Raw genomic sequence first — 17947 nt, forward strand, 5'->3', positions numbered from 1 at the left:
CCAGGCAAAAAGTGCCTTTTCAACCAGTCTCTTTTGTGTGTGTAGATGTGTGTATGATGGTAGTGGTGGCGGGGTTTATTTTGTTTTTCTTCTTGTTTTTCTTATGTGTTTTGTGTTTTTATCTTGTATTTTAATGCTGTGAACTGCCCTGAGAGCTTCGGATGAAGTGTGGATATAAATTTAATAAATAAAATATAAATATAAAAACCATAAATAGCTACTCATTTGTATGTTGCTCAGAATTAAATGAGGAATGCCTCAAGAATCATGCACCATTTCACCTTGTCCTGGCTATAAAAAGACAAGGGTCAGACATTTAATACATGGGAAAACTGCCCCCAAATGAGTGCTTGGATGCAAGTCAGCTCTTAATTAACATTCTGGTAAAGCATGAACATAAAAGAGGGAAGCATGGGTATGTATAGGCGATTTAAAAAAATAGATTAATGACACATTATTCAATTTTATAGGCTTTATGTTCAACAAATCTTAAAAGAAAATGCAAATGGTGTCTATATATGTGTGTGTACATTATACACACACACACACACACACACACACACACACACACAGGCAGAAAAAAACTAACAATAACACACTGTTAAAACCCATCCAGAAAGTCTAAAAAGGAGACAGAATGCCCCAAATCCTACTTCATCTCTTTAAAGTGGTCAAGGATAAGAAATTATTGCAACGATTAGTATCTTCCCTTCCTAAATTTTCCTTTTAGGCACAGTTGGATGAAACACCCTGTAGATTAGGAGGGAAGAAACTATAGTTTAGCATGCAAGGGAGAAATGACTCTGCAGCTTCTATTTGCCACAGGGAGCTAACTAACTAGTGGAATTAATTTTTTTTTAAGAAAGAAAGAAAGATTAGCTCTACTTCTTTGGGATAAATGCAGTTGTCAGTGCTGCCTGCTGCCTCTCTACTCAACAGAAGGCCTTGATTTGCAATGTAGGAGGACAGATGTTTTATCTGGGAACTTGTCCAGATCTTTAAAACATACGCAGATGCATACAGGCACACACGTTTGTACTATTTGCCTCTTTGGTCCATAACAAAGGCTTCAGCAGCATTGAGTCAATATAACAGACAAATTGCTGGATACTTAATACTGTCAGGATCGAGTTTTTGTAACACATGGACATTCTTACATTTTATCTTCTATATTATTCTATATTTCATATTATTTGCAGAAGCCTCTTTCTCATACACTTGCAATTTGAACTGAACCCACAGTGGTGGCACTGAGGAGACTTTTCACTGGTCCTTTTGACCCTTACAAAAAACATGATAGTTTTCTGAGAGTTGTAAATAGAGTTTGCCTACTGTGGAGGGTGAACAGTGTCGAGGGGGAGAAGGACTGGGCCCCTGTGGTTCAAGCAACCAAGCCAATTCTTCCTGTTTTGCTACAAGAAAATGAAACCAGCCACACAACATGACAAGACTGGAACCATCTGATTGTCTCAATAATGGGGAAGCATCCCTTCTTTCCTCTCTCTCCCAAATCAGGAGCTTCATTTCCTCTCACTGACATTGGCTATGTGGTGCCATAACATCAGGACACTGATAGGTTCAGCTCCCAGAATATTTTGAAAACCAATCAGAGCTGTTTAATTGAAACTATAAATCACAACATTCTTACCTGTGTACCAGTTGCTTGCGACTTACACAAATGGCTGTCTCGTAGTCATGAGTGACACACACTTTATGTGGGCTGCACTTTACCTTCAAGCATGGGTCTTTGGAAGGATCAAGAGCTATTAAAAGCAAGATATAAAGAAATAGTTTAGAAAATTATCTCTCCTCCCTCATTAGCCAAAATAATGAGCCAAGCATCTCATGAGGAAAGACTTTTCAGTGTAAAAATGTTTACCCCATTTATCTTCACCACTCTGCAAGAAAGATTATGCTCAGATACAGTCCAATGTACTTTATAGCCATCCAATTAGGATTCAAAGCTACATAGATCTGTTATCCAGGCCCTGTGTTCTAACCAATGCAACATCACAGGTTTTTTGCTAGTTACATACACTTTTGCTTGGATCTGCAGAATCACAGAACTGTACGCAGCTGGATGAATCCACCTCTTGGCTCCCCATGCCACCATTTAAGTGGGACGTAACTATTTATTATTAGATCATAGATAAGTACAGAGTCAATAGCAATTGATAGGATAAATAAATAAAAAAGTAGTGAATGTGCCCTACTGCTCAGGGTGAGGAACAGAAACAAAAACAGGTTGCATGAAAAACTAGGTGCCGAATAATAATTCTTCCTGGACTCCAAAATATTTGGCATGAAAAACTGCTTTCTGTATCCATTATGCATTTTTCCTTTGATTTTAACATCCACATCATAATTGATTTTTAAAACTATTTTAGATAGATCACACAAGATTCTTTAAAAGAAGAATACTGCTTAGAATATCACCAGTCTATCATGCATGGAACTCTGGACCATAGCAAAATGCCACAGTTATCTATTGAAATAACAATTGTACAGCCAGCTACTTAATGATTGCTACTGTGCAGCAGGACATGTAGTGATTGCTCAGCCCCATATAATAGAAGCAATCTTGTATTACTACAATGTGTGATTTCTTGTATTCAGCATAATTCTAAAATCAACAAAAACACAGCATGCCAGATCTAGCTAGTGCCAGCATGACATGCAAATACTAGTGTAGAATAGAGATACTATCATTATTGCAGCAATCACACCTTTAAACATTAACTCACAAAGAATCCAAAAGAACCTTTGAAGTTCTCTGTACACACATGCGGATGACGCTCCATTTGCCAGTTAAATACAATTACACCTGGGTACCCATCTCGGCCGAGCAAGGCAGCACCGATCCAGGATGTAGATTCAAAGGAATTAATAAATGTCATATCGTGGTTAAACTGCAGGCTGTCTTTTTAATTCCACAGAAAGAAAAATAATTACAAATCTGGAATTTTGCCAGGACACAAGGATTAAAACCTTTTCACATCCAAAAAAAGATCTCGAGGGACTGTAAGCAGTCCACTGATGTTCTGCCAACAATTAGATGGGGCTCCTATGAAAATGTCCCATTTAGCTTATGATAAACCTTTTGTGTATGCAGCATGAATATGTGAACATAACAGAAGGGTAGAAGGAGGGAAGTGCCTGAAACTCAAGGGCAGTATTATTATTGGACCAATTTTTGCATTGTTGCTGTCTATCCAAGCTGCTTCAAATACACTCATCCTGTGTGGATACTGAATGCACCAGGTGGGCACGGCATCCTTCTTGCCTGCTCTGCCTCCATTGTCCATGTGTTCACTGTCAGTGTAAGTCTATGAATGCATGGCTGAATGTATGAAAGACTCCTCAGTGCATTCAGAAACTCTTATCACCTCCTGGACAAATGTCTGGACACTGGAAGACACAGCTAGCAGGTTTGCTGATGTCAGCAGGCGTGTTGCTGCTTCCTCCTCACCTGCTGAATGAAGTTATGTAGGATGAAGTCCATGGGCTTGAACCTGGCTTCCACTTTGAATTGCAGCCGTGAGTGGGCAGTGGACAAGTGGGTCTGCAAGCAGGCATTGGTGGTTGTTCTGCCACCCTCCCAAACTGTTGGGAGGCTTAACGTGCAGAAGGCTTAACGTGCTGCATGTTCTATCAGGCTTTGGGCTGCTCACTCAATGGGAGACAGCAGTATGGTCCTGCTTCCCATTCATGTTATTTAGTGAAATTGTGCAGCGTGAAGCAATTGACATTTTATTACTTCATTTATCTTTAGAATAACAATGTTTGAAAGGTCAGTATTGTTGTCCCTCTGTTGTAGAAGAGGAGAGGGCCTGAGAGTCCGCCCTCCATAGCCTTCTAAAGCTTCATTGTTGAGGTGAGAACTATTGCAAATACACAAATGTTTCTACTACATTTTTCAATACAATTTATTATTTGGAAAAATGGGATTCATGGCATGGAAATGGTTTGTCTTACTTTCAAGCATTTTAGAATGTGCTTCCCCACATTAAGTGCTACACTGAAATCTTTAACTCTTTCTGACATTCTATATAGATTTCTGAAATCTGCTGAGCCATAAAGAGTGCATAAATTCATGTTCTGATTAACTGAGAGCCATCTTCCAAGAAAATTTAGAAATGCCTTTCTGTCGCTCTAAAACTGTGCAAATAGTATTTCAGAAGAAGTACCACATGCATATTAGCCATGGCATGGCATCCCAGAAGAGTCACACCAATTAATCTAATTACATGTCAATTTAATATGCAGAATAGCTGCACTTTGCCACCTATGATACATATTCACAGCATTTCACAGAGGTGAACGAGTTCCTCACATTGGCTTTCATCTATTCTTAAGGGGAAAACTGCATGCTCTCAGATGTATGCTTATGAGGCACAGGGATAAATTATGTCTGACAAGGATAAATTAGTAGTGGATAGAAAGAGGAATGAAACCATTTGAGACTTTGATCATCTGACCCTGTGAGAAATGTTCTGGAGCCAAATCTCATGCAGTAACCATTCTCAAGCCAAGTTTCATTCTACCATTCCATCCTTTACTAATATCTTCCCTTTTCTACCTCATTTTTAGCCCTTTAGTAAATCTCTACATCAAGCAGGTTTCAGCAGAAAGTTCTGAAGTCATTTTGACACAATACACCAGATACTCAAAATGTAGGTAGTATTGGAAATGAGGTGTGACAGACAATGTAAAATAGAAGATGAAAGACCAGAAATTTGGATTACAAACAACTTTGCTCATAAAGAAGTGGAGTTGGATCTGGCTGGTGGGCTGGATCCTTACCTCCCCCAATAGCAAATTTGATAGGAGAGCGGGCCCTCCCATTTGTCAAAACCTGGTGTCAGGTGACAACTTCAAAGGAGGTTGCTCTCAGCACCAGTGGAGCTGATTAACACTGATTGCACAGGACCCCTTTGAAGTCTGTTTGCAGGTTTGCATTTAAACCGTATCTGCAAAGAGATAGGAAAAGTACTCCATTTTCAGGTGTGGCTTGAATTCAAACTATGCCAGCAAACAGATGTTTTTCATTTCCAATTGCAGGGTTAGCTGGAGACCAAACTGTGGCTGCAAATGGACTCTTAAGGCATGCTATCAAGTGCCAACAATCGGCTGATAGTGTAAAATGTACACAATCAGTTACTTTGTCAAAATGACTATCTTGTATATTGATTATGTAAAATGTACATAATCAGTTACTTTGTCAAAATGACTATCTTGTATATTGTTGCTGTTTACGCATGCAAGCCCCACCCCCCATTTTCTAGAAGAACCCATCAGGATGAACTGTTTAAACTGTCAGTCCAAAGCAATAATACACAAGGTAGGGTGCTGTTAAGGAATAAATCTAGTAATTACCAGTGCAAACCTAAACATGCTTACTCAGAATTAAGTCCCACTATGTTCAAGGCAGGCTTACCCTTTTGCTTTGGCATAATCTTAATTTAACTCAGTGGGACTTACATCTGTGTAGACATGCACTGGATTGCGCCAAATAATTGCTCCTGTGAGCCCAAAATACACCACCCACAAAGGAGGTTACCCATTACCCATTTGCATAATTTACTGCTCTGAACCTTGTGTCCTTAATGTCAGACTTCACTGGGGTGGGGAATTTTTAATTTGTCTCGCTATCACGCATGACTGGATCTCACTGAATCACTCCTGATGCAGCGGTGCAGCAAAATTATTGCCCATCAGCAAAGGAGGCTCGTTGCTGCATCTCAAAACAAATCACTCTTCAGAGCTTGCATAATTCAATTGGGAGAAGTGTCAGAGATGGGACACGAGCAGCTGTCTGTGGCCCAATGTCTGCTATCGGAAGAGTCTGCTTGCCCTGTTGTTCAGGATCTATTTTAAACAGAGATAACTGTTGTGTTGTCCTTAGGAAGTATGATGACTTGCATTCTCAATACTTGCCCAGCTTTGCTAACCAGAGTTGCCAAGACAGAATAGAATGGGTGGATGGAAAAAATGACAGCTCTGAAGGAAGAAATGGTTCAACCATTTAAAACAGTGGACTCTTCCGACATGGCCAACTACTGTTCCGTCAAGATTTATTTGAATAAAGTGCCTCATCATGTGGCTCAGCTGTAGATGATTTTAGAAAAGATGGGGCTAGATGGGGTTATCTACATCCATTTTTGTCTGGGTTCCAGTCCTGTGAATACGGACTGCACAAATACAGGAAAAGTGTGTGTTTTGGTGTTTAATCAAGAGTTACAGAAAACAAAGGCGCTGCCTGTGTGCTTCCCATGGGCATCTGACTGACCACTGTGAGAACAGGGTGCTGAACTAGATGGCATGATCCAACAGGCCTGATGTTCTGAAACAGGAGAGCTATTTCCCACTGCCTAGGTTGCAGTGGGATTTATGGTACTTATGGTATAGTGTCATTTAATTTTTCAGGACTCTCAATGGCCAATTCAAAAGGGCAGTATAGTGAGGCTTTGGAATTTATGATCTGAGGAGGTCCCATACTAGCTGAATAGTGACAGGGGCCACACACTTGTCCACCAGTGGAGCATTTCAGTGGGAAATTTTTAAACTTGATCTGCCTGGTTAGCTACATCTCTATTAGCTTTCCTTCCCAGGAAGGCAAAATGGAACCATTTGAGTCAAGGCACTTGAAGTGGGCACATAAAATGGTGGAGAAAGTATGTGCATAAATAAATACACATGTGAAAAATCTGGAATACATACATAAGCACAAATGCACACCTTGCTTTTATAAGAAAAGGCACTTACTAGAGCAGCCCCCAAGTTCCACATTCATATGCACATTAGCAAAGTCTGCAGCTACACTGGAACGGTTATCTAAAGACCAATCACTGGAACCTTTGTTTGTTCCGCATTTCAGCTCAGTTATCACCAATATTAACTTTGCAGATGACTGTCTCACAATTAGCAATTTCCTCAGTCCCCTCCCCCAGAGCTGAGTATTGTAGCTGCTCAGTGTTGGCTCAGGTATTTAGAACTACAATAGTGTTCTGCATTAACACCCCTTTGAAATGTAGGCTGGGTAACTGAGCACAACTGGTGCAAGTGTACTGAATATGGTACATTTAGCACAAGTCACTGGAAGTCTTCAAAATAAACATTTTAAAAAGTGTCAATAGTTTTGGCACCTTAATACAATTAAGTCTGTAGGAGAAGGTAATGAGAACGTGGATCAGAAGGTCATTATGGGGTTAAGTGCCAACCTTCCATTAGTTTCCATTAAGGAAACATTTATGTATAATTTGAAGAAACTTGAAAGCACAGGTTCAGCTTAGCTGTAAGAAGAGTTTGGAAACAAAACCCTCTGTTGCTGACTCATCACAGCACTTCAGATTCATTGCTGCATAGCAACATTCAAATTTATCACTTGTCTCCTCTCATGGATAGAAAGAACAATAGCTAAAAATTTGCCAAATAAAAAATGCTTCACCTATTTAGTGGTACCTCGGGTTAAGTACTTAATTCGTTCTGGAGGTCCGTTCTTAACCTGGAACTGTTCTTAACCTGAAGCACCACTTTAGCTAATGGGGCCTCCTGCTGCTACCGCGCCGCCGGAGCACGATTTCTGTTCTCATCCTGAAGCAAAGTTCTTAATCTGAAGTACTATTTCTGGGTTAGCGGAGTTTGTAACCTGAAGCGTATGTAACCTGAGGCGTATGTAACCCGAGGTACCACTGTAGTTTAGGACAGATTTCTTTATATTCAAAGTAGCAAAGTACTAGGGCCTATGCAGAATGAACTGGAGAGCTATAACTTATTTATATACTTGAATCATAAATAATTTCCATATCATTATCATGGTAAGCAAATGAACTTCTGATTCTCCTCACTATTAGGAATGATATGGCTAGACTCCAGCTCCCACCAAGCCAATGATCAGGGATAACAGGAATTGCAGTTCAACAATTTATGGAGGGCACCACATTGGGTTACCCATTGCTTAGCCAGAATAAGAAATAAAAACCTGTCATACCACTTTGGCACTTAGCTCCACTAACTTGGGATGCACAAAAACAAAAAGGTGGTATTTTCTTTCTGATTATTTGAGCATTCAACACTTCCTAGGACTGATAGTACTTCTTTAGCACCTTAAAGGACTATGCCAGGTCACACTTTCAAGAGACAACACCTCAATCCCATCTGCCTTGTGCACAGTATAAGAGACATTTTCTGAAATATGTTAATGATGGATCATGTGCCATTAATCAGTTTCTAAGAGCAGATGCTCATCATCTGTAGGGGAAGGCAACCCATGGGAAAAAGATTAAAGAGAAACAAATCCTGTATTTTGTCATCACAGTTCTTTGTGTCCTAAAGCGTTGAACGTGAAAGCTTTGAAGCGAACAGTTGCAAATCTCGGCACATAAGAAGAAGAGAAGGAAGGAAGACAAGAGCATGAAGGATTTATTCATGAAGACCTGGCAAGAGAAATGCAAATAAGTGCTATAATAAGGTGGTACAGCAGCTCACAGTGGTGATGTTACATGGATAGTTTCCTTGCTGCGCTTCAGTTTTATGAAAAAATAGTCAAAATTTTGCCACGCCACTCAAAGGAAGCGACCTTTACCACCGTGACTCAGAATTCATTAAGTCATTTCCACAGAATTCAAACAAGGCAACATTTCCACACCCATCCACCCTTCATTTGTATGCTGGTATCAAAGAAGCCACCATACCTATATGCTGGAGTTGCATCTACCACGTCAAGATACATAATTTGTGGAAACAATTCTGAGAGACAACAGGGTGTAATATATAATCTAATATCTGAGCAGAAGATTCCTGCAGTGTTTAGAAATTATTGTAAGTTGTCTCTCTCTCTGTGGGTGATTCTCACTAAAACTGACAGAGAAACATAAGGCCATATGTTTACAAAATGGAGGAATGCACAGACTGTTCTATATTCATTCAGTATACGATGTGGCGTTTTCTTCAGAAGAGCAGTCTGTTGCCATGAGAAGCAGAGTCATTCCCAATCCAATTTTCGTTTGCTTGCATAAGTAGGCCAGGAGTCAAGGCATGTGACTGATCATTTCATGCAGATTCTTTAATGGGAATATAACCATTGATTTAAATAAAATAAATAAATAAATAAATAAATAAGGTATTCACCTCACTTTTTACTGAAAACTACAGCTCGTTTTGGAAAGACATTTACCTTGTAAAGTTTTTATGTTTTTTCTGAGGCCCCAACAGGAGATTTGAATGGTGCCTACTGATTTTTTAACACACAGGTTTGCTTGGCTATGATGACATGCTTATTTTCTGCTTGCTTGTGAAATACAGCGACATTTTCAGTAAAAAAAAAATGAAGTGAAGCAAAATACTTGTGCTGTGTCTCACATGAACAAGCAACTGGTCTACAGAGTCCTTAACCTGCGACTGACTCCTTTTAATGCAGCGCTCTCACATGAGCAATACTGTAAGTGTTCTAGGAGTAAACTAAAGGCTGGATTCAGTGCTCTGCTTGTGCAATAGGATTTCACCTTATCCTCCTCCCTTCAGCAGACATTCTTGCCCCCGAAATCTGCCCAGAGTGTTCCCCAAGATGGGAGGCTGCAGGGGAGGAGAAGGCAAGCAAGGCAAAATGCTGTTGCATGAGCGAATATCCATTCTGCTTGTATATTGGATCCAATCTTACATATGTGTGCAAGTGCTGCCTGCAGAGAGAGGGCAACCCACAGTTTAAGAAACTGAACATGAATTGTGAGGTGAGCCCTTCATGGGGTCCCGCCCCCCAAATCTTGCAGAAATTGCTCTCCTGGGGAGCTGGTTTTGACTGCATTCTTGAGTCAGTTAATATTTTCTTCAACCAACAGGCGTCTGTTACAACTATGGTTTTTTAATACTTTTCTTCTGCTCAGTATGGAAGGAGCTCAGAATATTAAAATGTGTATTCTCTCTTGGCTTGGGAATTGTCTTTTTGGTGCCCTTTTGTGATTCAGAACTTGTGTAGCAGCCTCCCTTCCATAGCTTCATCCCAAAGCTCTGCGGTAATGTTTAAAGAACCGGCAACATATGGGTAGTGCCAGTTGTACAAATCTTTCCCATACAGCTGTCATTCAGCTGGTATCAGGGTGTATGTGTTCGTGTCTGTGTAGACCAGGCATAGGCAAACTCGGCCCTCCAGATGTTTTGGGACTACAACTCCCATCATCTCTGACCACTGGTCCTGTTAGCTAGGGACGATGGGAGTTGTAGTCCCAAAACAGCTGGAGGGCTGAGTTTGCCTATGCCTGGTGTACACACACCCCCCCCCTACATACCAGTGGGTCATAGAATGGGTCATAAAATATATTTGCGTAGGGTGCTGGTGGCAGGGCAGAAAAGGGAATTAAAAGAATAAAAATAACACCTCCCCTGAAAAGGTGAACTTTCTTTTTCTTTGGTGGGAACATAAAGAGTTTGCCAGGCCTGTGAAATTTCACTAAGCTGACCAAGATGAAACAATACAAATTTTCACAACAGATGAGAGGAATTAAGAACATTTCACAGGAATGTCATGGTTGGGAGCAAGTTTAAAGTCAAGGTCAACAACTCACTTGATACAGAGTTTCTATGGCTACCAAAACCTGCTGAGAGGCCACACTGGCTGAAAGGCAGGCAAAAGGTCAGCTAAACCCAAGGCAAGATTAAAAGATTCTTCCATCTATGTACAGTGTTTCAAATTCCTGTCCAAAGCCAAGCTATCCAAGCAAATTTCTGGCTTCAAGTATTAAAGGGTGAAATGCAGGGAGTGTATCTTCTTTCACTGTTTTCCAGCTGACCTTTTGTTATTCATAGCTTTCTAAGCCCCTTATTAAATCTATAAATCCTCTGCAGCTCAGAGCTATCGAAATAATTGGGAAGTAAACGCCAACAACTGTACTAGGTCCTTAACAAACTACCAACCAGAATTTGTTATAGGTAGGTATATAAATAAATAAATAAATAGAAACACATAAATACACGCACAATACGAGCTGCATTTCAGACCCCTACTTGTCTTGCCTTCTTATGATCCAGAGAGCAGAACATTTTGCTATGAATAATACAGGCTGCTCTGTCCCTTACCTATTGCAAAATGAGTAACTTAATACAAATCATTGCTGGACAAAGAGCTAACAACAGTGCTTGAACTACTTTCCCATTATATTTCATGCTTATATATAGCTGCTATAAAGACAGACATAAGACCTGAGAGAATTTTTTTTCAAGTCAAGATAGTAGAAATCCTTTGGAGGGCTCGCATATTAAGAGTATATTGTAGCTCTAGGATATGTTTTAAACACACAACACAGCAAATCTATTCTTCATACATGTGAGGGTGATAACAAATAAATACTCCCAAAAGCTTTCTGCGATAGAGGCACAATTCTACAGAACTTTATAACACACTTGCAAGATGATTTATGAACTTGATTTTGCTTCACAGCCATCCTTTTATTAAGAAAATCCATCCAACTCACAACGATACAGTATAGCTTTTCTTTAAAAGCCGGCAATCAAAGGTAATATGGCATTATGTAAACACTCTCTGTTTTCAATATTGCCCTACTGTAACTAGCATGATCACTCCAAAGCAAAAGGACTTTTATATAATGAAATGTCAAGAACAGTTGCCTCAAATAATCCCTTTGAAATTGTTCTTGGTGTAAGACAAAGAAAGAACATCTGTTCAGAAATGACTGAAGGAAAATAATGTTACACACTCCCCATTTCCCTGAGCTCTGAGACGTTCCAGGAGCAACACTCCTCGGGTTTGGCTTCCTTTTTGGAGAAAATATTATCAGGAGCTTATGGCATTTTTTATAATAACTGATTTATTAATAAATATACAACTAGAAATTAAGTGGAAGCAAGCAGCATACTCACTCCCAGTAGGCACCAGACCTGCTACCTCATATCAGACCCCCAAGGTAAAAAAAAAGGTAAAGGTAAAGGACCCGTGGATGGTTAACTCCAGTCAAAGGCAACTATGGAGTGCGGCGCTCGTCTTGCTTGAGGCTGCGGGAGCCAGCGTTTGTCCACAGACAGCTTTCCAGGTCATGTGGCCAGCATGACTAAACCGCTTCTGGTGCAACAGAACACCATGACAGAAGCCAGAGTGCACAGAAACGCCATTTACCTTCCCGCCACAGCGGTATCTATTTATCTACTTGTATTGGTGTGCTTTTGAACTGCTAGGTTGGCAGGAGCTGGGACAGAGCAATGGGAGCTCACTCCATTGCGGGGATTGAAACCGCCAACCTTCTGATCAGCAAGCCTAAGAGGCTCAGTGGTTTAGACCACAGTGTTCACCCACATACCCAGTGTGTCTCAGTGCTCATGACCAGTGTGTCTCAGTGCTCACAACTAGCTTTCAGCTTTTACTCTAGTTCTATTTGGGGATTGAAAATCACATGCACACTATAGTACATCATAGCCCTCCACAAGCTGAAGGATGAAGGTCTGAAGTGGGAGTCTCCTGTACTTGTGGAAACATCCAATGTATTTAGAATGTTGTAGGTGGTGTGTCTGAACGGGTGGGGCTTGGCAACACACCCTTCGTTGGCATCTGTTGGTCTCGAGAGACAATGGAGTGCACATTTGGGGGTGAGGTCAAGCTGTTGGATGGTTCCAGCACCTGCTGTGGCTGTAAAGACCAATGCAGGAGAGACATGTTTTGTTACAGCTGGGGCAGATGATGGTTGTGCTGCTGCAGACGCACCACAGTGTTTCTTCCCCATGCTCCTCCCAGCAGTCATTTCTCATCTGGTTGCTGCTACGGATGCACGATGTAATTGCCTCCTTGTCACCACACCCTTACTCTCAGGTGATGGGGCAATGGGGGTGTGACTTACAGCTTGGTGCAGTAGGCTATCTTCCAGCCATGCAAAGAGGTTTCTACAGCTGCCCCACATCTCCCCTCTTGAGGCAAGCAAGAAGCATGATTAGAAATGCACTCAAGGAGGCCACAGAGCAGGGTCAATGAAGATTGTGGCCTGGGAGTTCACAAAGCTGGATTTGGGGCTGCATTTGGCGCCAGGACTTGAGGTTCCCATCTCTGCCCTGCAGTAGAGCTCTGCATTGTGTATATTGCCATCTTGCTCACATAGAGCAACTAATGCAAATGGACATCTTATGAGTTAACAAGAATAAGTAGGTGAGAAAATCCCTGTCACTGAGAAACAGTCTCTAAAAATGGGAAAGAAACAGACACTATTTATTATTATTTACTTATGGTGAATCACATGTCTGTCAAGGGCTGTTTGGCTCAACTTTCCCCTCAGTCTGGAATCTATGAACAATATATTAGTTATCTGTGTGGCTTATTGTGTCCCAAGGTACTCAGGCAACCAGGAAAAGCTGTATGTGAAATAAAAATACAGTCTGAAAACAAATAATATCAGCAGAGTCTGAAAATGTCAGTCACTAGAGTTGAAAAAAAAAATGTACCCCAAACTAGCCAGATATATGGGATCCCAGTCCCTATAAAAGCTCTTAAACAACTCCCCTTTGTTTGGGTATGTCCTTCACAGAAGCTGATGTAGGAAAAAGTTTACATTGCCTTGATGAAAAAATAAAAGCTGATCAGAATACTGGCGGACTTGAGAAAAATGTCCCCCTGCCCAGTCTATTTGTATTTATAGTCAAATGAATCCTGACATCTTTGGGAGGACAATGATAAAAAAAGATGAAATGCCCAATTAAAATGCTATTAAAATCCAATGTTATAACCTTCATGGGAGCAAGACCTACATATAGCATTGCCAGTGACAAAGAGGGAACAGAACCCTTAAGACCAAACCATTAATCCTTTGTCCTAACAAGCATTCAGCAATGCAGTCAATAGTTAGTTATTCAAGATAAAACATGTTTTTAATGCCTTTTAGTAAGTCAAGACATTGCCTTGATTACAGTTTACATGGAGCTTGATGAAGAAGTAATCTGGAGATCTCAATAGCAATGTTACAGTATATATTGGTTGTTGTGTTTTTTTTACAAAATGCTATTTAGTAGCACCAATTGGAGGAAAAAATAAGTTGCATATAAGTAAGTTTTTGTATGTTCCTCCTACAAATCCTGGTATAAACCATCCTGCTTCATTAGTAAAAGAAATTCTCAGTGCCCCTCCTGCAGCACATATACAGCGGTACATCGGGTTAAGAACTTAATTTGTTCCGGAGGTCTGTTCTTAACCTGAAACTGTTCTTAACCTGAAGCACCACTTTAGCTAATGGGGCCTCCTGCTGCTGCCACGCCGCCGGAGCACAATTTCTGTTCTCATCCTGAAGCAAAGTTCTTAATCCAAGGTAATATTTCTGAGTTAGCGGAGTCTGTAACCTGAAGCGTCTGTAACCTGAAGCATATGTAACCCGAGGTACCACTGTACTGTAAAGGGAGAGGCTCTGATTAACACTCTCCAGCTCATTATTGCTTATAGTCATTTGCATATAGAAATGGATCTAACTAATGTATGATCATGGATATGAATGCTTCAGACACACAAAGGAATTAATTTCAAGTAAGTAAACTTCACATTGTAAAAAATAAAAATAAAATAGAGGGTGGTATGTAACTAAGTTGTCCTGTTAGCACAAGGAGCACTGCTAGTCCAATGAGACTTCTCCCTCTTGCTGCACACACCTCATACGTCCCTCAAATCTGCTCTGGAGGGTTGGAGGAACCCTTAGAACAGAATTAGGGGGCATGTGGAGGGAGGAAAGGGAGAGGTCCCTTTGCACTAGCAGTAATCCTTTGGCTAATGGGACCCTGACTCAGCCGTATGTTGAATGCAACCTAGACAGACTAAGTTGTTGGGTTACTCATTTTCTGCAGCGTGCTTTGTTTTATATATAGCATATGAACAGTAAGAAAGAGAGGAAAAATGCACTTATTTTATTTACATTGGCATTTCCAAAATAACCTTTCACTGTTGAAGTATGAAGGTGCTGATGGATATCCACGCTAAAGATACTGTAAAAGGACTGGGCAGATTTGCTTCCCAACTGTGATAAGAAACCTAAGTAATAACAGCCTGTTTGATAAAAGGTATACGAGAGGCAGCTATAAAAGGTGATGGCTATAAAACACCAGGCTGGATGCCTGAGATAAACACCAATGAATATGACAAATATATGGTCTTGAATTTCAAGCTGATATGAACATTTATGTGCATTAATAATATTAATGTTTTCAAGAATGCAAATGACATGCTTACAGGGACGTCCAAGCAATCTATGGACTTACTGAGAATACATGCACCTTGCAAAACTGTGGTCCTTTTTTGTCTAAGTACATCAGTGTGTGGCACACACTTCAGTTTATCTCATGAAGAGTCACATCTTCCTCACATCCTGAAAATTAATCAGCATGTCAAAACAGAGAAGTAGCGAACAAGGCTCAGAGGAAACACATTGTATGCAAGTGCACCTGGATAAAATGAAACAAGTTCCTTGTCTCCAATAACAAGACATGAATCACCAAACCAGTGGCGTATGACGTCAAGCCGTTGAAAAGAGCCCAACTTTCAGAACAGAACTTTGAAAGCAATTGGATGGCCTGATTTCTGCTTTGAAGGTATCTACATTCAGTGGGTTGCAATCCAATGCTACTATTTCACTTGCACAGCAGACCTGCTTGTGCCACGGGACTTCCCCTTTCCTCCTTCTCATCTGTGCACCCTCAACAACTGCTTCAGGGGGTTGGGAGACCCTCCAGAGCAGGATTCAGGGACACACAAGGAGAGGAAGTCTGATTGCTCAAGCAGAATTCTGTTCACACAGCATTGGTGAAAACCCCATGTACAGTGGTACCTCAGGTTAAGTACTTAATTCGTTCCGGAGGTCCGTACTTAACCTGAAACTGTTCTTAACCTGAAGCACCACTTTAGCTAATGGGGCCTCCCGCTGCTGTTGTGCCGCCGGCGTACGATTTCTGTTCTCATCCTGAAGCAAAGTTCTTAACCTGAGGTAATATTTCTGGGTTAGCGGAATCTGTAACCTGAAGCGTCTGTAACCTGAAGCGTATGTAACCCGAGGTACCACTGTATTTGTCAGAGGTTGATGGGTAAATGATGGATCCTGCTTTCTCTGCAGCTGTCTTGTTTAATTGTACAAACCTTACCCCTTCAGTGTTCCAAGATGGTTAACATAGTACGTAAAACAGATTTACATGAAAGAGCAAAAACAGTAGAATAAAGTCATACAGCCCCACCCTATTCATGTTTACTACCGTACTTTTCGCACCATAACACTCAGTTCCCCCCCCAAAAGGTAAAGGGAAATGTGTGTGCGCGTTATGGAGCGAATGCAGGCAGGAGGAGCCACTCTTGCTGGCTGTTCGGCAGCCTCTCTTCCTCCGCTTGGCTCGCTGAGAAGCCGGCAACAGCTGAGTGTCGGGAGACAGCCTCTCTTCCTCCTGTCTACCTGCTCTATGGCTTTTTGGCGAGGTGGGAGAAGGGAGGCAACTCGGAAGCCGGCAAGAGCTGCACGCAGCGTGTAAAAGCCAAGGTGGGTTCGAGGCAAGGCAGCTGCACAAATGTGAGTTCCCCCTCTCTCTTCCTTCCCTCCCTCCGTCTTCCAACTTCAAAAAATATTGGGGGGACAGCCAGGTAAGCCCCACTCACATACCACAATGGGGGGTGGGGGATGACTCCCTCAAATATTTAATGGGGGGGGGGTGAAGGCACCTAGGCCCATAGGAGTTGGCTGCTTTGCCTAGGACAAGTGTGAGCTCTCCATCTCTCTTCCCTCCCTCCCTCTTCCAACTTCAATAAAATATTGGGGGGGGGGCAGGTACAGGTAAGCCCCATCTCACAGACTGCAATGATCTCAAGACAAAGCGCATGCACACTGGTACCTTATATGAATGGCAATGCCCATCAGCATGGGGGGAGGATGACTCCCTCAAATATTTAATGGGGGGGTGAAGGCACCTAGGCCTATAGGAGTTGGCTGCTTTGCCTAGGACAAGTGTGAGCTCCCCCCCCCCCTTCCTTCATCACTGTATTGGAGATACCATACATTACTGACAGTTCCTTCATTCACGTGGTTACAAAGCACGGATCCACATGGATCTTCAGGATTTTTGCACTGGGTCACCCCAAATTCACCATCAGATCACATAGCATGTCCATGGCTACAGCTTGCACCCAAAAAATCACGCACCCACTGTTGCCTGGGGCCGCAGTGGTGCAAAAACGTGGTTACAAAGCACGGATCCACATGGATCCTCAGGATTTTTGCATTGGGCTACCCCCAACTCACCGTCAGATCACATGTCTGTGGCCACAGCATGAACCACAAAAATCATACATCCACTGTTTCGTTTAGAATATTTTTTTTCTTGTTTTCCTCCTCTAAAAACTATGTGCATCTTATGGTTGGGAGCGTGTTATAGAATGAAAAATACGGTAAGAAATAAGTCAAATAGGTCATACTCCCATGTAAGGCTGAACAGAATTGCTGCCTTAATTTGACTATTAAATCACTGTACTGCAACTATCAAGTTAGTTGGAAATGCTACTTTTTGAAAATGTAACAAAGAAATACAATAGCATCTATTGCAGTATATTTTAGCTTTAAAACTAAAGGATGCAACAAGGATGAGGTTTGAAATGCAAACATTTAACGAATGGATGCAAAGACCATTCTTTTTAGACTAATAATCTATAATCTGACATCTGTAGCATCTTGGTCCCTTAAGTCCCAGTTGCTGTCTGTGAGAGTTAATTTGTTCTTGGATGCTTCTCCCTCTATGGCAGCTATGCCACATGTCCTGATAAGCTCAAGGCCAAACTCTGTTTGAAACTAAATAGATTTGAAGCAAGGTCAGTGGTTGGCTGTTTACCCAATTATTAACTCTGCAAAGTATGGAGAATACAAATGAGGAATTGCTTAAAAGGCTGGAGTTTAAGCCTGTTCCTCATGTCAGAGCCTTTTCATACCAGTTTGTCTATTTCTCCAAG

The 17947-nt window shown here is 41.3% G+C and overlaps 1 protein-coding gene across 2 annotated transcripts in view; it reads right to left on the reverse strand.

The window, feature by feature from the left end:
* Positions 1–17947, reverse strand: part of SPOCK1 (SPARC (osteonectin), cwcv and kazal like domains proteoglycan 1) — a 392633-nt gene that overhangs the window by 174823 nt on the left and 199863 nt on the right. For both annotated transcript variants that reach the window (XM_083428897.1, XM_083428898.1), the window contains exon 4: positions 1649–1763. In XM_083428897.1, coding sequence (XP_083285023.1) covers positions 1649–1763 — 115 coding nt within the window. The remainder of the gene's footprint in view (positions 1–1648; positions 1764–17947) is intronic.

The sequence above is a fragment of the Podarcis tiliguerta genome (genome assembly GCF_965153285.1).
Source record: "Podarcis tiliguerta genome assembly, chromosome: 2".
Lineage (NCBI taxonomy): Eukaryota > Metazoa > Chordata > Lepidosauria > Squamata > Lacertidae > Podarcis > Podarcis tiliguerta.